This window comes from Bos indicus, chromosome 12, assembly GCF_029378745.1.
Source record: "Bos indicus isolate NIAB-ARS_2022 breed Sahiwal x Tharparkar chromosome 12, NIAB-ARS_B.indTharparkar_mat_pri_1.0, whole genome shotgun sequence".
NCBI lineage: Eukaryota > Metazoa > Chordata > Mammalia > Artiodactyla > Bovidae > Bos > Bos indicus.
The window spans coordinates 89444993-89466001 of NC_091771.1; the positions used below are offsets into that span (position 1 = coordinate 89444993).

A 21009-nucleotide genomic window follows, 5' to 3' on the forward strand; every position below is an offset into this window, starting at 1 on the left:
TGTCTGTGTCAGGCACATAATGTTTATTCAAGTGAGGAAGGTCCGAGCAGAAACATGGGAGATGGAAGAGAGAGATGTCCTAAGAGGGGAAAGCGCTGAACTGTGCGGGTCGTGGTGGCTGGTGGGGGCGGGGGCGGCGAAAGGGAGGGACAGTGTGACGGCTCGAGAGGACAGAGGGCCGGAGCAGAAGCGCTGCCCCCACACACGGAGCTGGAGGTGCCACGGGGACCGCGGGGGTGGCTGCAGCAAGACAGAAGACTGTCTGGCGGGACGCCTCAGCCTGCAGCGCCTGGTGCCCGGCCCCGTGGCTGCTCCTGCTGCTCAGGCGCCCCTGGGTGCAAGTGCTGCAGAAGAGCCCACCCTCCCCGTCTCACCGAGAAGTGACCGCAGGCTAAGCAGAGGACTTGTAGAGGAGGGCGGTTCCTGGCTTAGGGTTTTGAGGAGCACTGAGGTGGCTTCTGCAGCGTCAGATGACTCAAAGGTCATCGAGTAAAAGGTGATTTTCAGAGAAAGCAGACTCAAGAGGCCAGTAAACGAGCCCGGGCTGCCGCCGCCTCCCCAAGGCGTCAGCACAGCTCGAAGCTGAGCCCTCTCGGTGCCCGGAGCCCAGGTGGCTGCCGGCCTCTGGGGCTGCCATGAGGGCCACTCGAGGTGGTGCAGGGAGAAGTCCCTCGAGTGGGCCCAAGGTTAGTAGTCCTGGGAGTGCAGTAGGGCTCTGATCTCTGAGAGCAGAGCTCAGCGAGCAGAGGCCTGGACCCCAGAAGGGCGCTGTGTCCCCGTGTGCAGGGGACAGCCCACATGCCCGCCTCCAGGATGTCAGGTTCTCTGTTGCGCGTGACACTCCCAGACTCTGTAGGGAGTCAAGTTTTGATGTGTGATCCTGGGATGACGCAGGTGGAAGTGAGAACAGGGGCCGCTGGGGTGGCGGGGGGGCTGTGGGACCCAGTGGGGCGGGACTGAGGGCAGCGGTCCAGGAGCCCCAGGGACTGGAGCTCAGCTGGCCGGAGCGCGAGGGCCGCCGGCAGCCCCTCTGTGCGCGGGCGCCCCGTCTGCTGCCGCCCTCCTCGCTGGACTCAGCAGCCCGAGGCCGGGTCAGCGCTGGCGTTGTCCCGTCCCTCCTGGTTGATGGGCTCCTTGTGCACCACCCCCCAGGAAACCACTGATTGCCTGTGTGGAGAAGCAGCTCTTGGGAGAACATTTAACAGCAATTCTGCAGAAAGGTAGATTTCCCACCACTCGTGTGTGCACTGACCGCTTGTCCTGCGTTCAGTAAGAGGGTTGGAGCAGCGCTGTGACACCGTGGGGCCGTTGGCTGTAACACAGTCACTATGAGTCACCGAAGGGGGTGGCCCTCAGCCCGTGGGGGGCTTGGTTACTAGCTGTGTTGAAGGAGTGGGCAGGGAGCACGGACGGTTTGGGCTAAAGTCACAGGAGTCTGTTGGGGCTGAAAGACCCCAGCCTCTGGCGGGCAGACAGCCTCACTGTGCTCAGGCCTGGGCTGACCACGAGCGTGGACGTGTGGCGGACAGCCAACGGGCCCGAGGGCTGCCCCCTGCCTGCGCGGTGGTCCCGGGGAGCGAGCAGACCTGGCCGCATGCCCTGGGCTGGCGGTGCGGGTTCAGTGCCTCCGTCCGCCTGCCGCCAGAGCTAACACTGCTGTGTGATTTCAGGGCTGGACCACCTGCTGGACGAGAACCGAGTGCCGGACCTCACGCAGATGTACCAGCTGTTCAGCCGTGTGCGGGGTGGCCAGCAGGCGCTGCTGCAGCACTGGAGCGATTACATCAAGGTGTGTGTGCCCCTGGGCGGGTGGGGCTTGTGGGGCCACCTGGGCCCCGGGCCACAGAGCTGCCTTGGCTCCTTCAAGGTCAGGGGGGCCTAGCTGGACCTGCCCATCGCCTTCTGGGTCCCTTGAGCACATGGTCTTGGGGATAAATAGCATCCAGGTGTGAACGTTTTAAAAGTTGCTGTTTGGCCGTTTTTTGTCAGCATTAAGTACTAGCGGAGTGCTGTAGCTGTGATTTTCAAAAAGTTGCCTTTGTGAATCTACTGTTGAAACATGATTTCACGCTTGGCTCAGTGGGAACTGTTACACAGTTTGGTATGTCTGGGTAGGGTGTATGCGGCTTTGTTTCCTAGAAATCCAGGATTTATGCGTGTTTTGGTTATAAAAAGGCAACAGGAGTGATCTGTGTGGTGCTGGGCTTGGGTGGTGCACACCCGGCGAGGTGTAGGTGAACTTGTGGTCCATCTGGATGAGCAGACGTGAACTGTGTCAGGGCCGGGGTCCTGGTTGTGCTGCTGCTCGGTTGGGGCCTGTGTGTCAGCGTCAGGGACCAGGCTGAGCACGCAGGCACACGTTCACTCTTCTCGAGGCACGTGGGTCTGTAACCATCAGGAAGAAGCTTCAACTCAGTAAGAAAGACGACGGGAACAGTCGGGCCTGCGCGTGGAAAGCTTGTACACACACACGCACCCCCAAGATCTTGTGCCGCTGTATTGAGCTGAGAGGCAGAAGTGACTCAGGCCGGGCCAGCGCTGGGCTTTATGCCAGGAGAGGCCGTGGGCGTCGAGGGTTCTGCCGCCCAGGGGTCCTGAAAGAGCGGGCACGGGTCCTGACATAGGAGGGCAGCTTTGCAGCATCCAGTCTGGGCAGGAGACGTTGGATCGTGAACCTGCCCGAGTGTCTGCTGAGGACGAGCTGTGACACTCCCCCCACCCCTGCAGGCCGCGCCAGGCCCTCTCCCGAAGCCTCTGTGCCACTTCACCTGGGCCTTCCCGCCAGTGTCTGCCCCCGCGTGCGCCTCTGACGTGGAGCTCCTTGAATGTCCTGCGGAAGCCAGCAGTTTGTGTGGTCAGATAGCCAGCTGTTATTGTCATACAGACTTCTAGTCGTGTTTAAATAGCCATTCTTAAATAAAAATGCAGGCTGAAAAGCAGAGTCTAAACCACAGTTAGAAGTGAAAGAGAAAGAACTATAGTTAGAAAGTCCAAATAGGTGTAGACGGTTAAGAGAATTAATTTCTGTTTGAGGGAGTTACAAGTAAAAGTTCTTCCAGAAGCAGAATTGTAACCCTAAAGGCTAGTTGGCATACCCACTAAATTTTTAGAATGTGGACTAAATTTGTGAAACTTCTGGAGTGATTCAGCATTAAATACTGGAAGTGATTAATTGGTTAAGCATCGTGATTGTTTGATAGCAGGAGAGAAACTGCTATATCAGAGCCCTGCTGCTGACCTCTGTGTTTTGCAGACTTTTGGGACAACGATCGTCATCAACCCTGAAAAGGACAAAGACATGGTGCAGGACCTGCTGGACTTCAAGGACCGCGTGGACCACGTGATAGACGTGTGCTTCCAGCGGAGCGAGAAGTTCGTCAACCTGATGAAAGAGTCCTTCGAGACGTTCATCAACAAGCGGCCCAATAAGCCTGCGGAGCTGATTGGTAGGAAAGCACAACTCATGCAGAGGCTTCCCCAAGAGCAGGCGCCTCGCGAGGAGGACGGCCCGCGCCTTAAAAGGACAGCCTTTCCGAAAACCGCAGGCACCAGCGTGTGCTGTGTGTCGGATCCGCGTGTGAGCGCGTGGCGTGTCCATCGGGAGCGCGTGGTGGTAGTTTCGTGACAACACGGAGCCTGACATCACAGGAGCGGGACGAGACGAGCAGCTTTATCCTTGCCTGCACGGTCCCGGCCCCAGAGCTCCTCCTGCCCAGAAACTGGCCTGGGTTTGTCGTGTAGGAATGTTAGGAGGGTAACTGTTGACCTCTCGATAGCGTGTGATAGGAGATAGCTGTTCAGTCCCGACCTTGTATCCTCCAGTCAGTGTAAAATGTGGTGGGATTGATTGGCATCTCTTCTAAACGATCCCTTTGTATACTTATTTCATGATAGCATCAAAATATACTCAGGATTCATGGAGTCTCATCAGTGAAGCGGTTTTTTTGGAGTTGTCCAGAGGCGGCGGGCAGGAGGGTGTGAGGCAGTGGTGCAGGGCTGTTGAGGTGCCCGGTGGGAAAGCGGAGGGCACAGTACAAGTGTGCACGTTTGCGACATTCAGGATGAAGAACGATAAGGGGCAGAGCTAAGAAGAGCCAGCGGGAGGAGACGCTCAAAGGCACATGTTTGATTTGGCCTTTGGCCACTTTATAGACTCTGGTTTCTCTAAAGACACATTCAGACGCTCGGGAGCTCGGATTCTCCCTTCCTCCGGGCAGGTCGAGGTGGCCTGTGCGTCTCAAAAGCAGGAGGGCAGGCAGAGCCACTCTGTCCCTGCGGGGTCGGCCCTGAGAGGAGTGCTTCTGTGTAAGGAAGCCTTGCCCGCGTCTCAGCACATCCTGCTGGCCGGCTGCTCCGGTTTCTGGAGCAGTCGTGTGCCAAGAAGCTCCAGTGTGGGACCACAGGGTGTGTTCTCAGGTGCCTTGAAAGCACACATCTTAGAACATCAGGTGTTTGCCTTTTTGTTACATAATAACATGTCATTTTGGGAAAGTTCCAAGTGTTATGTTCAGTTTTTTCTTGGAGAAATGAAAGATCTTCCTTTTTGTATTTAGAATATATATTGTATAGTGAATGCTTATTTTTCAAATAACTTCATCTCTTACAGCAAAGCACGTAGACTCAAAACTGAGAGCAGGGAATAAGGAGGCGACGGACGAGGAGCTGGAGCGGATGTTGGACAAGGTCATGATCCTGTTCCGGTTCATCCACGGTGAGCTGGGCTCCAGGCGTGCATCCGCAGTGCCCCGCCAGCCCGTCTCTTCCCTGCCCATCGACACAGGACCAGGGTGGCGGCTGCTGTGGACGGAGCAAGGGTGTTTGTGGGGATTCAGCAGGAAGAGCTGGCTCACACGTGCGTGTGCTCGCCTCTTGGGCTGAGTCAGCCGCTGAGGTGAACATTTTCACGGCAGCTGTCAAATGTCTTACGTGGTTCTTGCTTATAAATAGGTAAAGACGTGTTTGAAGCATTTTACAAAAAAGATTTAGCAAAAAGACTCCTGGTTGGAAAAAGTGCCTCTGTCGATGCTGAAAAATCTATGTTGTCGAAGCTGAAGCACGGTAAGCACCTGGGGGTGGGGTGAGCGCCCGCACGCAGGGCCTCCCTGATCCTCACCCACCATCCGCTTTGTCCAGAGTGCGGGGCCGCGTTCACCAGCAAGCTGGAGGGCATGTTTAAGGACATGGAGCTCTCCAAGGACATCATGGTTCATTTCAAGCAGGCAAGTTGTGTTCAAGTGTAACAGCTTTTTAAAAAATACGCTACTTTAAATTCTGTGAAATGATTTTGTACTTAAGTATGTGAACTATGTAAAATCCTTGTCTTTAAAAATTACACTGTTAATGTTTCACATATTCGAAACACTTCAAAATGAAAAAGAAACATAACCCCTGGGGATTCCCTGTCGGTGCAGTGGTTAGGACCCCAGGCTTCCACTGCTGAGTGCCCAGACTCAATCCTCAGTCTGGGAACTAGGGTCCTGCCAGCTGTGTGATGCAGTTGGAAAAAAAGAAAAGAAAAGTAATTCCTAAAAGTGCACTTGAAACTCTGGCTTAAATGAGTTTAATGACCCATATTTGGGACAAAGTTAAAGAAAAACTTTGCTGGTGGCTTAGAGCAGGGTGTGCGGCTCCAGTGGACTGTGTTCCAGGGACTCAGACAAGTGAAAGCATGAGGTGAGCGTAGCCTGGAAACGGGTCACTCAGTGTCTAGAGGTTAATTCTTTCGGGTGCTCTTCTAAAGTGACCATCTGTCTTGGTTTCTTGTGTTTGCAGTACATGCAGAATCAGAGTGACCCGGGCTCCATAGACCTGACTGTGAACATACTGACCATGGGCTACTGGCCGACATACACACCCATGGAGGTACACCTGACTCCAGAGGTGAGTGCTCTCAAGAACCAGCAGCCTGGTTTTCACACACTAGTGCTCCAGGGCCCCACGCACCTCGGGGAGTGTTGAAATCACACGCTCGCTGAAAACCCTGACCATCGGTGTCATCTCTGGGAGCAGCGTTCACAGTGGACGCTCCTCGTCTCTGTCCGCCGGCTGCCTGTCACGAAGGCGCTGGTTTACCTCCTGTGTGGGAGCCTCGGGCTTCCTTGGCTGATGCTCCCACCCGACATACCAGAGCCAGGCCCTGAGAGGGCAGGGACAGCGTGTGTGTGGCTGACATGGGCCCTCTGAGGGGGATGGGGTGTGTCTGCCGGCGTGGGCCCAGGGCCTCCAGGGAGGACAGCTGGGCCCAGGGCCCGGGCACCCGGGCAGACGTGCTGCTGCCTGGATTCGCCCTTCCTGTTCCCAGGACAGAGTCTCCTGGAGTCTCCCGCTTCTGGCCCTCTAGCCAGTGTCTTGTTGCGTCCTCTCCTCCGTTTGCTCTTGCCTGCACCCCGAATGCACATGTTCCCCGGAAGCCCCAGCTCCATCCCTCTCAGCCTCCAGCCTGTGTCTCGAGTCCCCCCACCCCGGGACTGTCGCAGCTGTCCCAGACTCAGCGCCCCCTCCCACATCTCCCCACGCGATGGGACGGGTCTGCACCCCTCCCCACACTCAGCCCGGCGCTCTCACACTCCCGGGGCTGGTGTGACGCTGCAAGTAGACGCTCTTCCCCGGAAAACCTCCACGCCCCGTCTGTCCCTGCTGGTTGACACTCGTCTCTCCCCCCTCCCTCCGCCCAGGGCATGCCTGCGCATGCGGGCGCTGCAGGAGTGGTCAGGCATGGAGGGGTGGCAGGGACGGGCCAGAGTCCCAGGGCCTCCCTGGGACAGGAGGAGCTGCAGCAAGGGTCATCCCACCAGACGTGGCCGGACAAGAGCACGGGCTCTGGCCACGCCTGGGCACAGAGGCTGCAGGGGGACCGAGGGAGCCTGCAGGGCTCGGGAGCGGGTGCAGGCCCCACCGCCCCTGGAAGGAGTTGTTGAAATGACGGCAGCACGGGGCCGCGTGCAGGTGGGCCGCTGTCAGTACACGGAGCAGGCCTCATTCGGCCCAGCAGTGGCTTAGGAACTTGCACACTGAGCCGATGGTAGTGTCAGAGTAAGCGTGTGCAGCATAATCACACTCGTTTTCCTTTGCTGACAGATGATCAAGCTCCAGGAAGTGTTTAAGACGTTTTATCTGGGGAAGCACAGTGGGCGGAAGCTGCAGTGGCAGACGACGCTGGGCCACGCGGTGCTGAAAGCGGAGTTCAAGGAGGCAAGTCCTGTGTCTGTCACTTTTTATGTTTTTGAAGCACATTTATGAAAAGAATGTTTTTAAATTGCCATTAGACTTTGGTAGAAAGGAAGAAAGGTAGAAAGGAAGGGATTATTCAATATAACTCAACACTGGCTTTTCAAAGTCAGTAAAATGAAGTGGTCGAAGGGCTAATACTTTAATCAATAAAATTAATGATGTATTCTCACCTGATGACTAGTTAGGAGTGTCTCAGCATGCTCGCACACAGGCTAATCAGGATGTCTTCTCACCTGGTTTCTAGTTAGGAGTGTTTTAGCACGTCCGCGCACAGGCTTGTCAGGGCATTTCCTCCCCTGGTAACTAGTCAGTAACTATCTCAGCACACCGCACGCAGGCTAGTCAGGGCATCTCCTCCCCTGGTGACTAGTCAGTACCGTCTTAGCACACCGCACGCAGGCTCGTCAGGGCATCTCCTCCCCTGGTGACTAGTCAGTACCGTCTCAGCACACCGCACGCAGGCTCGTCAGGGCATCTCCTCCCCTGGTGACCAGTCAATAACCGTCTCAGCACCCCGCACGCAGGCTCGTCAGGGCGTCTCCTCCCCTGGTGACTAGTCAATAACTGTCTCAGCACACTGCACCTAGGCTCGTCAGGGCGCCTCCTCTCCTGGTGACTAGTCAATAACCGTCTCAGCACACTGCACGCAGGCTCGTGAAGGCGTCTCCTCCCCTGGTGACTAGTCAATAACCGTCTCAGCACACTGCACGCAGGCTCGTGAAGGCGTCTCCTCCCCTGGTGACCAGTCAATAACCGTCTCAGCACACTGCACGCAGGCTCGTGAAGGCGTCTCCTCCCCTGGTGACTAGTCAATAACCGTCTCAGCACACTGCACGCAGGCTCGTGAAGGCGTCTCCTCCCCTGGTGACTAGTCAATAACTGTCTCAGCACACTGCACCTAGGCTCGTCAGGGCGCCTCCTCTCCTGGTGACTAGTCAATAACCGTCTCAGCACACTGCACGCAGGCTCGTGAAGGCGTCTCCTCCCCTGGTGACTAGTCAATAACTGTCTCAGCACACTGCACCTAGGCTCGTCAGGGCGCCTCCTCTCCTGGTGACTAGTCAATAACCGTCTCAGCACACTGCACGCAGGCTCGTGAAGGCGTCTCCTCCCCTGGTGACTAGTCAATAACCGTCTCAGCACACTGCACGCAGGCTCGTCAGGGCGTCTCCTCCCCTGGTGACTAGTCAATAACCGTCTCAGCACACTGCACCTAGGCTCGTCAGGGCGCCTCCTCTCCTGGTGACTAGTCAGTACCGTCCCAGCACGCCCGCAGGCAGGCTTGTCAGGTGTCCGCAGGCTGGCAGACACACTTGCGTGGCTCCTGCTCTTTCAGGGGAAGAAGGAGTTCCAGGTGTCCCTGTTCCAGACGCTGGTGCTGCTCATGTTCAACGAAGGGGACGGCTTCAGCTTCGAGGACATCAGGATGGCCACAGGCATAGAGGACAGCGAGCTGCGGAGGACGCTGCAGTCCCTGGCCTGTGGCAAAGCTCGTGTCCTCCTCAAGAGCCCCAAAGGGAAGGAGGTGGAGGATGGAGACAAGTTCCTCTTCAACGCAGAGTTCAAGCACAAGCTCTTTCGCATAAAGATCAACCAGATTCAGATGAAGGAGACAGTACGTATGCACTTCCCCCGTGTTCCCCGCTCACAGGGGACTGTAGGCTGTAAGAACTTCTCGCCCTTGTTACACGCTTGTGTCTGTGAGATGCTTTAGTGTAGCCGTTACTACTTCAACACTCAGGAGTGAGACTCAGAAGGATACGCGTCTAACAGTTAACTTCCTGTCTGCACAAACGTGTCCTGTTGAGGTCTTTGTAGCCCACCTTCTGTCCGCGTAGGGAGCACCTCATTCCAAACCTGGTGACCTGTCCTAACAGCTCTGCCCACCCCCCGCAATCGTCTCAGCCTCGCCACTGGGCTCGGTGTTCAGGCCGAGCGTCTGTACCTTTGATCAGGCTCCCCAGCGTCACGGCTCCAGGCCGCTGCCCTCGGGCACCCTGCTGCAGGAGCCCTCGCACCTCAGGGCTGTGGTGCAGCAGATGGGCACCGTGGCCTTGTCGGGAGGCAGCTCTGTCCAGAGGGAGCGCCGGCTCTGACCGCACGGGCCTCACAGCCGCTCCTGCAGCTGCAGTGGGCCGGGGGTGCTGCCCCCCGGGTGCTCTGTGCTGCCCAGTTGGGAGTACGTTCAGAGCACATGGAGCAAAATGTTCTTTGTGTTTTTATTTTTGAGCGAGGTTTGGGCTGGTGTGGAGATTGTGTGGGTGACCTGAGTTGCCTGTCACGGGTGCCCTCAGCCTTTTCCAGCTTCCTCACGACTGAGTCACGCAGAAGGACCAGGGGGTGGCGGGCGCTCGAGCGGCCTTCCCGGGCGGCCTGCCTGTCACCTCCGTGCTCCACAGCTGGCTGTCCTGGAGTTGGCAGCTTTTTCCTCCGCTGCACACGCATAAACTCTTCTTCTTGGGATCGTGCCCTGTAACGTTCATGCACACAGTTTTTAAGCTGGGCCTCCTCCCAGGTCAGGACTGGGATTTTACGTGTGCAGAGTCGCACGTCGTGTGACTTGACTCCGAGAGCGTGGAGCCCTGTGCAGAGCCTGGCAGCGCCTCTGGCCCGGCCTTCCTTCGGCTGAGGTGCCCGCCCAGCCGCACTCGTGCTTTCAGCTCCTGGCTTGGCTGTCTCGAGTCTCAGCTCCTCACCCTGGACTCGCCGGGTCAGAGGACGTGAGCTTTGCTGACATGAGCACGCGCCAAACTCCAGTCTCCAGCTCCTGGGGGTCCTGACCTTCCCACCTGCCTGCGTCCTCCCCCCCGGGGGGCACAGGAGTGGTTCATGGCCAAGTTAGTGCGACTATCTTTGAGTCCCCTGAGCATCTTTATGCCATTTAGAAGCTCGTACAAATTAGGTGGCCGTCCCAATCCTCAGTTCTTCATCTTTTCACGTGGCCATATCAGCACTAGGGGGATGAGACTGGAGAGGAAGTGCCCGCAGCCCTCTCGGCCGCCCGCCCGCCCGCAGCGCTCCACTGGCCCTGCCCTGCTCGCTCGGGGTCACCGCTGGTGCTTTTCGTCTTTTTAATGAACCGCTTGGTCTCGAGTCCCTGGCACGTTTATTGTAATATCCCCTCTGGCTTGTAGGGAGTGCTCTGTTTGCATTGAGGGGAGGGGACTGGTGGCAGGTGGCTCTGTCACTCTGGGAGGGTTCTCCCCATGTGAGTACAGTGGGAGCTTCAATCTGTTCCTCTGCAGTTTCTGACTTGAGGGTCAGCTTAAGGAAGACCTTCCTCTGACCCACATTTTAAAGAAGATTTACTTCTATTGTTCCAATAGTCTGTATGTTTCAAATTTCCCCTGAAATAGTTCTCTGAGCAGCTAGAAGTTATCTTAGCATCAAGAAAGCGTTCCAGCCACCCTCCTATTTTAAAACGTGAGTGGGTTCTCTCACAACTTACTAAACTGTCAGTTTTGTTAGAAATCAGGGTCATGTGTTACCGGGCAGTTTCTCGTTTCTGCTTTTAAGTTCCGTTTCAAAGCAGCGCCCACGGCCTTGTAATTGGTGTCACTGTTCCCGTAAATTCACTGATTGTGGTGAAGTTCAGTGGTCTCACTGGGACAAAGCGGCAGAGCAGAACAGGCCCCGCAGTCTGGCCTGCCCTCTGCGCGGAGCTCAGCAGCCCCCACAGAGGCGGCACCGGCGCTGAGACGGGCGGCGGGCCCTCTCCTGCAGGTGGAGGAGCAGGTCAGCACCACGGAGCGTGTGTTCCAGGACCGGCAGTACCAGATCGATGCCGCCATCGTCAGGATCATGAAGATGAGGAAGACGCTGGGCCACAACCTGCTCGTCTCCGAGCTGTACAATCAGCTCAAGTTCCCAGTCAAGGTAAGTGGGCATTGGCTTGTCGAGTTGCTGCGTTTGCATACCCTTGGCACCGTGCGTCCCTCTCTCACGGCTTCTGGAGTCGGCTGTCTGTCCCCCGACGTCGCTGGTCACTCGCCACAGAGGCCTCCCTCTGAGTGCGGAGAGAGAGCAGCTTCCCCGGTGCCCCGGTGGCTGCAGCGCCCTCCCTCCTCCCGCCGTGGTCCCGGCCCCAGGCTCTCTGCCTCGGGAGTTTCCCCAGTGCCAGCATCTTGGGGCTCCCAGCGGGCGTCTGGTTCTCTGTGACTGTGGCGTCGAGCTCAGGTGGACCAGGCCGTGGACGGGCCAGCAGGGCCGTGTGTTCCCCCAGGTTCCGCAGGCCCAGGGCGGGTGGGAGGGGCCGGGGCCCCCTGCCCAGGAGACCCAGACGTCCAGCAGAGGCCACAGGGCAAGGCCTGCAGCTGTCGGGGCGGAGCGCTGCGCCCTGAGGGCCAGGCCTCCCCTTCTCGCAGGGGGACAGCGTGCACCGGGCTGAGTGTGGTGTCCCCCGGTGATGAGAGCACAGCATGGGGCGCAGTCTCCTCATAGGACGCTCTGCAGGCTGAGGGCCCCCAACAGCTGCCTGCTCGGAAGACATCGGCTCGCGCTACGATGTTGACGTTGTCTTTGAAGCAGGGAGCCTTGTCCGAGTCGTTCTGTCGTGAGCTTCTGGTCCTGCCCAGATGTATAGGCGTGTGCCCTGACCCACTCGCTCGAGGGGAGCTGGACGCCCTGTGACGGGGCCCTTGTTCTTTTCCAGCCTGGAGATCTGAAGAAGCGGATCGAGTCTCTCATAGACAGGGACTACATGGAGAGGGACAAAGACAGCCCGAACCAGTACCACTACGTGGCCTGAGGCCCGCCCGCGCCCGGGACACACAGGACGCCCCTTCAGGGAGAAGCCCGCTCCGCTGCACCCAGGCCCCGGGGCCGAGCCGCGCGGCCGCTCGGGGATGCTCGGAGAGGGCGGTCCTTGGACCACTTTCGGGGCCCCGGGACTCGCAGGTGGCGTGTCTTCCCTCCAGTGCTTCCTCCTGTTCCTTTAGGCGTTTGAGGATTTCCAGGGCTCCGCAGAGTGGCTGAGGTTGGGCGGGCAGGCAGTCTCCTTTGTAAGCAGTGTTCTTGTGCCAGAGCCGATGTCCTGTGTGTGTGCGTGTGTGTGTGCGCGTGTGCAGGCGTGAGACCCTCCGTGCTGCTTCCCGTCGCTGCAGGACCACTGTGCGCTCCCGACACAAGCTCTTAGGCCCAGAGCGGGCGCCCCTGACTGGTGGACAGGGAGAACCTGCAGTGTCCCAGCTGATGACTTCCGCAGCCGCACAGTGGCTTCTGTTCGTTTCTTTGCACCCAGTTTTAACCTGTGAGGCCTGGTTTCTGGACGAGGCTCCTCGCGAGCCCTCTGCTTCGTGGAGAGGAGGTCGTTCCGGCCCCGTCTCCGTCTCATTCCCACTGCGTTGCTTGGGTCCCCTTCCTGCGTGGGTTTAGCGGGAGCGTTGTGTCTTTGCCGCCCTGAGGCTGCGCCTGGCAGCCCCTGTTCTTGGCCCAGGGGCGACTGCTGTTTTACTTTTTCTAACCGCGTGTTTGTACGATGGCGACAGTCAAGTCTGGTTCTGTTTTCGCGGCCCTGGGCGGCGGCTGTCCTCCATGTGACCACGTCAGCGCCTCGAGGAGAGTGACGCGGCGCAGAGGTGGCCCCGTGGGCCCCGCTGTCATGCGTGTGCATAGGGGACCCACGCCGCGGACGCTGGTTCATGTGGGAACCACAACAAAGATACTTTTGCGAGAACATTTAAAAGTACTTTATATTTTACATAATAGCATGTTTCGTTTTGATTAAAAGCTACCAAAGGAATTTTGATCATGGTGTAAGTGTTGAAAGCAATATTTTCTGGAATATACCAAGTTTATATCATTTGATTTTTGTGCTAAATTATTAAAAGATTCTCCCTTTTTGAAACATGCGTGTTTAAAATATGACATCTCACGGGTTTCCAGATGAAAACCCTCGCTCTTTGCGTGTCTTCTTTCCCTCTTTGTACATTTTCAGTTGTGAGTTCATCACACGTGGTTCATCAGAGACCAGTAGCTTCTGCTTCTTACACTTTTAAGTTCAATGTCTCTCAATTGTTGATACTGTAATTTAATGTAGACTTACTCTGAATAAAAGTAGTTTCAATTGGCCTTAAAATCACATTAATAAAGCTGTGGTATGCACCTGACATATCGCTCCCCGCCCTTCAGCCCCTAAAGCCCCCTCCAGGACAGACGCGGCACCCGGCGCCTCCGCCCGAGCTCAGTCTCGCCCGCGGTGCCCCGCGTCTGGCCCTGTCTTACTGTACTTACAGGCCAGCGAAGTGAAACACACAGAGGAAATGATTGAGAAGGGAAAGGCAGGCAGAAAACCCCCTGAACTCGAAGGAAGGTGTCCCCTTTAAAACAGATTCGGTAGGACGTCCTGGTGGGGGCCAGAGGCTGAGACTCCCGAAGTGGGGGCCCGGCTCAGTCCCTGCTCAGAACTAGATCGTGCATGCCGCAGCAGAGATCACATGCTGAGACGGAGACCCCAGGCAGCCAGATAATGTTTTTTAAGAAAGACAGCCCCTTTAAAAAGACATGACAATTCCCAAGTTACAGCAGGAAATAAACTGGATATGGAATAAGAAAATCTGGGGTGCATCTTATTTGGAGTGGAAAAAAACCTAATGACTTACAAGATCCCTCTTTTAAAAAACAAAGGTAAATGGCATTCTTAAAAATCTACATGGGGAAAAGCTTTTAAGTAAAAATTGGCAAATTTGAGAGTAAAAATAAGGCAGTGCCGAATATTTCAGTGTGCACAGAACTACAAGCCAGCCCGGTGTGATGGTGAACCAGGAGGGGCTGGCAGGTGGGCGCTCCTGGAGGGCTCAAGGCATGAAGAGGCTGGTCTGGGGGGCGCTCCTGGGGCGCAGGTGTGCAGGGGCTGGTCTGGAGCGGGAGCCGAAACGCGGTCAGAGCTGGAGGCCGCGCCGGAGGGGTCAGGAGGAGGGGGACCCCGAGCTCAAGGCATGAAGAGGCTGGTCTGGGGGGCGCTCCTGGGGCGCAGGTGTGCAGGGCTGGTCTGGAGCGGGAGCCGAAACGCGGTCCGAGCTGGAGGCCGCGCCGGAGGGGTCAGGAGGAGGGGGACCCCGAGCGCCCGTGCTGCCCCTGACTCTGGTGCTGGCCCGCAGCCACCAGGGTGACGGTCCCTCAGGGACACCGACCAGCACCGTGTTCCAGGATGCCTGTGTCTCTGACCCCAAGTCCACGTCCCCGCGATGCCCTGACACTTGCGGGCAGGGAGTTGTGATGCCAGAACAGCACATACAGAAAAAAGTCCTGAATGTCCTTTGACAGGACGCAAAGGAGTGTGGTGCCGTGTCCCCCGGACGGGTCCAGACGTGATGGGGCGGATGTCACAGCCACTGTGACGGGAGGGCTGTGAAGGGGGCAGAGCACCCCTGCACACGTGTGTGTGTGTGTGTGTGTGTGTGTGTGTGTGTGCGTGTGTGCAACAGCAGCTGTGCCCCACAGTGGATTTGCAAAGCCAAGGGAAGCTGTTGACTGCACACCCTTTCATACCTCCTGCATTTTTTTGTCAAAACAACATCCGTAAATAAAATTAATCACGAATTGTTGAGAAAAACAGAATGAGCCCACCGGCCACACCCTGCCCTGGGAGGTGCGGGTCGGCCCACGCCAGGGAGCCCAGGGCCCCCAACCCAGCCAGCTGTGTCCTCCCTGCCCGCTTCACAGGAATCTTTATCATGAGTCATACAAACCTCCGTCTTCTTGGCTCATGAACTTACTGTTTTTCAAGAACGTCTGCTCTGAAAATGAAGAAATGAAGGCTCACGCTCTTCCCCATGATTCCTCCCTTCCAGTTTCCGACAGCTCATCAGACTGTGTGTATATACAATAGACTTTGCACGTCTGGTCTCAAAGCTGCAAACACACAGACGGCGTCTGTGGCCTGTTAACTCCCCTGGAGCCCAGGAGTGAAGTGCTGTTCTGACTCGGGACAGCTGAGGCTCTGGGCACAGAGACGAGTGGGTCTCCTCCCAAACACCGGCAGACATGCCAAGTTCTTGTCACGTGTTAACTTGCTTTATATTCAGACTGTTGTCCAGCCTTTTGTCTTCCCTGGACATTTTAAAATAAAAACACAGCAATTTTTAATGCTATTGTTAACAACAACAACAAAAAACCCACAGAACTTTGTCTTATCACCGTGATCAGCAATTTTCTTATTAAACGATCTGCACAAACCCAGCTCCTTCTTGAAGACCTTTTCCTCAGAACTCCCTCCGTGCGACCCTCCCTCCTCGGCTGGGGTCCCCCTCCCCGAACCCCAGCCTGCCTTCCCTTGTCTTCCTGGATCGTTACACTGAGGTGGCCCTTCCAGGGCTTATCGGCCGGAAGGCATGAGAGGACGGCATCCTGAATCGCTGCTCGTCTGGTTTGCTGGCCGCTGCACTTGATCTGAGAGCGGGCTGCCCGTGAAGCTCCCGCTGAAGCCCTGACCCTCAGCACGCAGAAGGCCTGGCTCCCCGGCCTGCTGGCCTCCAGCTCTGAGGCTGGCTGCGTGGTGTAACCTGGGCTTTTCCCAGAACTTTTGAAATCCTGCCCCAAGTTTCTCTGTTTCACAAGACGCCAGTGGGCTTGTTTCCCTTTGTGCCGACAGGGCTCAGTGAAGACTCCTGACTCACGTCCTGCCAGGCACCGTCCCCGCCCCGCCCTGCTCTCACTTTCTGTAAGAGGAATCTGTGCGGCGCATGGGTCAGGAGATCCTGAATGGAAAACCACAGGCCTGCCCGCCCGCCGCCTCCGCTCCGTGAACTTCCCACTGTTTCTGGTCAGCCTTCCCCGCAGTGGCCTCTAGATCAGGGTGTCATTTCCTGTTTTCTGGCTGCTGTTCTTCAGCTGCTAAGTCCTGTCTCTCTGCAAACCCAATGACTGCTGCACACCAGGCTCCTCTGTCCTCCCGTCTCCCAGAGCTCGCTCAAACTCGTGTCCGTCGAGTCGATGATGCCATCCAACCATCGCATCCTCTGCCACCCCCTGCTCTTCCCGCCTTCAGTCTTTCCCAGCATCAGGGGCTTTTCAGTGAGCCAGCTCTGTCCTGGTGCTCACAGTTTTAATAAGACTGTTGTTTTGTTTTCTTTCTTTTTTTTTTTTTTATGGCTATGATACTTTCTTGAAGTTCTGAGGGCACTAATCCATGTGTCTGGAGTCCTCTCCTCTTTCACCGAGTACAGGGCAGGTTGTAACTTTTTGTGTGAAGAGAGAGACAGTAAAGAGCTCCTGCTTCGTGAGCTGTCTGGAGTCAGTTACTTGCTGTCTGTTATTTTTAAGAAACTGTACATAAAAGCCATCCTTCGTTTTTCCACGGCCACTGTGTGCTGAGGCTTTACCAACCCTCTCTGGAATTGGGTGGGTGGTCCTGTGCATCCCACCTGGCTGCCAGCACAGGATGCCCCCACGTCTCCTGGTTGCTGCAGTACCTGTGACTGGTGTGTATTTGTATATCTGCATGTACGCGAGTGTGTGTGTCTGAGTGTGTGTGTATGTACTCATGGTGTTAACCTGTGTGCCTGTATGTGCTCCTGCAAAGACAGGAGGGCAGTGTATAAAAGTAGGTGTGGACACAGACACATGGGAAGCTGCGAGATAAAAAGCTGAGGAAGTTTTTAAGGGCCCCTACTGAGGAATCAACGCTCTGCAAATGGCGACCGAGCTGCACAGGCCGCCAGCCTCCCACACGGAGGCCCCAGGGTGGCAGAGAGCAGGGGTCACGGGCTGGGGCTGCTGGCTGAGGTGGCCCAGGGGTCAAGCCTGGCTCTGCTCCATCTGGTGCCCTTAAGAAAACTACTCCTGTGCTCTCACCCTTAATTTTCTTATCTTCTAAAAGATAATAACGCTTGCTTCTTGTGGGGTCGTTCCAGTCAGCACAACGCTGCTTGCCACAGAGCCACCGGCCAACGGACGGGACAGACACTGGCCGTTCCTGGGTAAGAACAAATTTGGTATAAATCTTAAATCTGCTCAAAGTGGACCAGGAAAGTGGGAGAACAGGAATAATGAACAAATCACATTATCTAAACACGTCAGTTAAAAGACAAAGGCTTTCAGACCGGATAGAAAATTAAGACCCAGACAGGTATACGTCTCTACAAGAAAGTCATTTAACACATAAAGAGAGATGGGTTCAAAGTAAAAGGTGAAAAAAGCTTTACCATGAGAGCTAATCACGTGAAATCGCACACAGAAAGCAAGAGCACACACATGCAGGCAGCTGTGCAAACGCACACACAAACGCCCACAGGCACACACACCCCGCGAAGCCGAGCGGCTAGCCACACGCGCCCCGCGAAGCTTGGTCTCCAGCAGGCTTCAGCGTTAGGCAGTCTTAGTACAGAAGTTAGAGCCTGGCTCTTCCTCTAGTTTCCGTTTCAATTCCAGGTCTCACACACAAACGTTTTTGGCTCCACTGGCCTAAAGCTGCATTCATTTCTTTCAGCTCCTACACATTCAGAGGAACGGCTTCCTGGTCTGCAGGGTCGTAAAACCTTCAGACCCAGGACAAGACAATCATTAACTGCTGTCCAGTTTATCAAGGAGAGAAACTCCTGGTGGATCGTCAGCTCTTAAACATGCAGATCAGATCAGATCAGATCAGTCGCTCAGTCGTGTCCGACTCTTTGCGACCCCGTGAATCGCAGCACGCCAGGCTCCTAAATAACGGTGTGTGGTCCTGAGAAAGGGTCAAGGGGTGGCGTCACTATGTCTGGAGAAAGTGAGGAACTGGGACCCAAAAGAGAGCCATAAAGACAACAAACAACGTCAGGCTTACACTCACGGGTCAGAAATCACAGGCGTCGGGCCCCGGGCCAGCCAAGGACGGACAGGTCGAGTCTGACGAGGACAGAAAAGCTGCTGCTGTTCCCGCCTCTGGGGGTTCACCCGCTCTCAGAGTCTATGCTGAGGGCTTTGTAGCTCTATCCTTTGAAATAAACTTTGCCTGCTTGAATGTTTGCGAGTTTGCGGAGTCCATTCTTCCGCTCTGTGAACAGAGCTCGGTTCCCCGTCTCATCAGGACACGGAGTGTCTGCAGAGACAAAGAAGGCATTTCATAAAGACAGGCGCTCGTCAGAGCGTGCCTAAGACCGTAGACCTCCGGTGACGGAGCTTCCCAGCACAGGCGAGAGCGAGGGAAGCAGCGGACAGCCCAGCAACAGCCAAGGTTTCAACACTCTCCCTTCAGTGGCTGATAAGGAGACAGAAAAACGGGAAGGACGCGAAACATCGTCAACCGACCCGACCTTGGTAACTGCAGGACGTTACACTGAACAGCGCTCTTCAAATGGTGCGGGGACTGTCACCCAGGGGAGCACGCGGTGTCACAGAGCCAGGCTCGCTGCAGCAAGAGGGCTGAAGTTATGCAGAACGTGTCCTAGATCACAATGACAGTCAGGGAGAAACCCAGCAGGGAGCTAAGTGGTGAGGAACTTAAGCCATGCACTTTAAATAAATAATCCAATAATTCTGACATAAACAGATAATATAAACAACACACTTTACATATCTATGAGTCAAAGAAAAATCACAAGGAAAATTAGAACATATTTTGAATTGAATGAATAAGAAAACAGCAGACCCAAAATCTGTACGACACAGCTTAAGAAGTGCCTAGGGGATAGTCATAGCTTCGGGTGCTTACATTTTAAAAGATGAAAGTTTTAAATACAATGACCTAAGCCTGAAAAAGCTAGAAAAAGGAGAGCAAGGTGAATTCAAAGTAAATAGAAGAAAGAAATAATAAAGGTAAAAGAAGAAATCAAAGCAGAAAAAGGACAAATCGAGAAATCGATGAAGCCAAAACTGGTCGTTTGAGAAGACCAACAAAACCGACAACCTTTAGCTAGACTAATTATAAAGAGAAAAAAATCAATATCAGGAATGAGAGGAGAAGACAGCAGATCCTACTGAGAACTTTATGAATCGATTTACGCCAGTAACTGTACAACTTACATCACATGGTCAAATTCCACAACATCTGCAAATTGTCCAAGTGGACGCAATAAGAAATAGAAAATAAAAATAGATCCATATCCATTAAAGATATTGAATTTGTCATTTTAAACCTTTCCACCAAGAAAACTCCAGAGACCACACTGGTGAATTCCATTTAACTGTCAAGAAAGAGAATCTCACACAGCCTTTCAGAAACTGAAGAGGGACTAGCTCACAACTACTGAGCCCAGCGTCACCCTGATTGAAAAATCAGACAAAAATATCACAAGAAAATACAGACCAATATCCTTCAATCAAACATTAGCAATTTGAATACAGCAACATATAAAATCAATAATATACCAAAACAAGTGAAGTCTTCCTCTAGAATGCAAGATTGGCTTAACATTTGAAAATCTAAAAAAGAAAGAAGCAAAATGTAAAATCATCTCAATAGATTAAGATTTTGATGAAATTCAACACTTGTTGATTTTAAAAATGACGCTCAGGAAAGTGGGAATAGAAGGGAATTTCCTTAACTTGAGAAAGGACATTTACAGTCAGGAAGACCCCCTGGAGGAGGGCATGCAACCCACTCCAGCCTTCTTGCCTGGAGAATCCCATGGACAGAGGAGCCCGGTGGGCTACAGTCCATGGCGTCACAAAGAGTTGGACACGACTGAGCGACTAAGCACAGCATCAGTTCAGTTTCAGTTCAGTTGCTCAGTCGTGTCCGACTCTTTGCAACCCCGTGGACTGCAGCACACCAGGCCTCCCTGTCCATCACCAACTCCCGGAGTTTACTCAAACTCATGTCCATTGAGTTGGTGATGCCATCCAGCCATCTCATCCTCTGTCGTCCCCTTCTCCTCCTGCCTTCAATCTTTTCCAGCATCAGGGTCAGCTTCAGCATCCAGGAATCCTTCCAATGAATATTCAGGACTGATTTCCTTTAGGATGGACTGGTTGGATCTCCTTGCAGTCCAAGGGACTCTCAAGAGCCTTCTCCAACACCACAGTTCAAAAGCATCAATTCTTCAGTGCTCAGCTTTCTTTAGAACCCAACTCTCACACCCATACATGACTACTGGAAAAACCGTAGCTTTGACTAGATGGACCTTTGTTGGCAAAGTAATGTCTTTTATTGGCAAACTAATGTCTCTGCTTTTTAATGCTCATGGAATAAGCATAATTATGGAATTATGCTTATGGAATAATGCTTATGAATTATGGAAGTGCTTATGGAATTATGGAAAATGATTATGGAAATTCAAATAGCAAAAGCAATTTTTTACAAGAACAGTTGGAGAACTTACTCTACCTAATCTCAAGACTTGGATCATACGGCTGCAGTAGTGAAGGCGCCGTGGTGCTGGTGACAGGAGGACACGTCGTCTGAATGGGGCAGGGAGCGTCCGGGACATCCACTCGTTTTCAACAGAGATGCCAAGTGACTTAGTAGGTTAAGAAAAGTCTTTTCATTCATCACACGGGGAGAATGAACAGTAACTCTTATCTCACACTACCTTCAAAATTCAATTTGATCATATGCCTAACCGTAGAAGCTAAAACCATGAACCTTCTAGAAAAAAAATGACAGAAAAATATTTATGATGTTGGGATACGCAAACATTTCTTAGGATACAAAAAGCATGAAGCATAAAGAATACTGATAAACTGAGTTTTCATTAAATGTAAAGCTTTTTAAAAGGTACTATTTCTATTTAAAAATAAAAAGGCAAGCCATATAATGGGGTAAATATTTACAATACGTCAAAGTATCTGTATCCAGAATATATAAGAACACTTGTAATTCAATAACAAGAAAACCAGTAACCTATTTTTAAAAACAGGAGAAAG

General features: G+C 54.2%; 1 protein-coding gene and 1 long non-coding RNA gene across 2 annotated transcripts in view; one reads left to right on the forward strand and one right to left on the reverse strand.

Annotated features, from left to right (window-relative positions):
* Positions 1–13075, forward strand: part of CUL4A (cullin 4A) — a 27982-nt gene extending 14907 nt beyond the window's left edge. Inside the window, exons 9-19 of the mRNA XM_070800521.1 lie at positions 1153–1220; positions 1671–1789; positions 3254–3446; positions 4607–4711; positions 4948–5058; positions 5134–5219; positions 5773–5880; positions 7078–7191; positions 8567–8845; positions 10954–11106; positions 11882–13075. Of these exons, the coding sequence (XP_070656622.1) occupies positions 1153–1220; positions 1671–1789; positions 3254–3446; positions 4607–4711; positions 4948–5058; positions 5134–5219; positions 5773–5880; positions 7078–7191; positions 8567–8845; positions 10954–11106; positions 11882–11977 (1432 nt within the window). The 3' untranslated portion in view covers positions 11978–13075. The remainder of the gene's footprint in view (positions 1–1152; positions 1221–1670; positions 1790–3253; positions 3447–4606; positions 4712–4947; positions 5059–5133; positions 5220–5772; positions 5881–7077; positions 7192–8566; positions 8846–10953; positions 11107–11881) is intronic.
* LOC139186265 (uncharacterized) lies at positions 12903–19398 on the reverse strand. Its single transcript, XR_011569836.1, has 2 exons — positions 17996–19398; positions 12903–17143 (listed from the first exon to the last, which is right to left on the reverse strand). It is a non-coding gene; the product is annotated as an uncharacterized lncRNA (long non-coding RNA).
* Positions 19399–21009: the final 1611 nt, after the last annotated feature.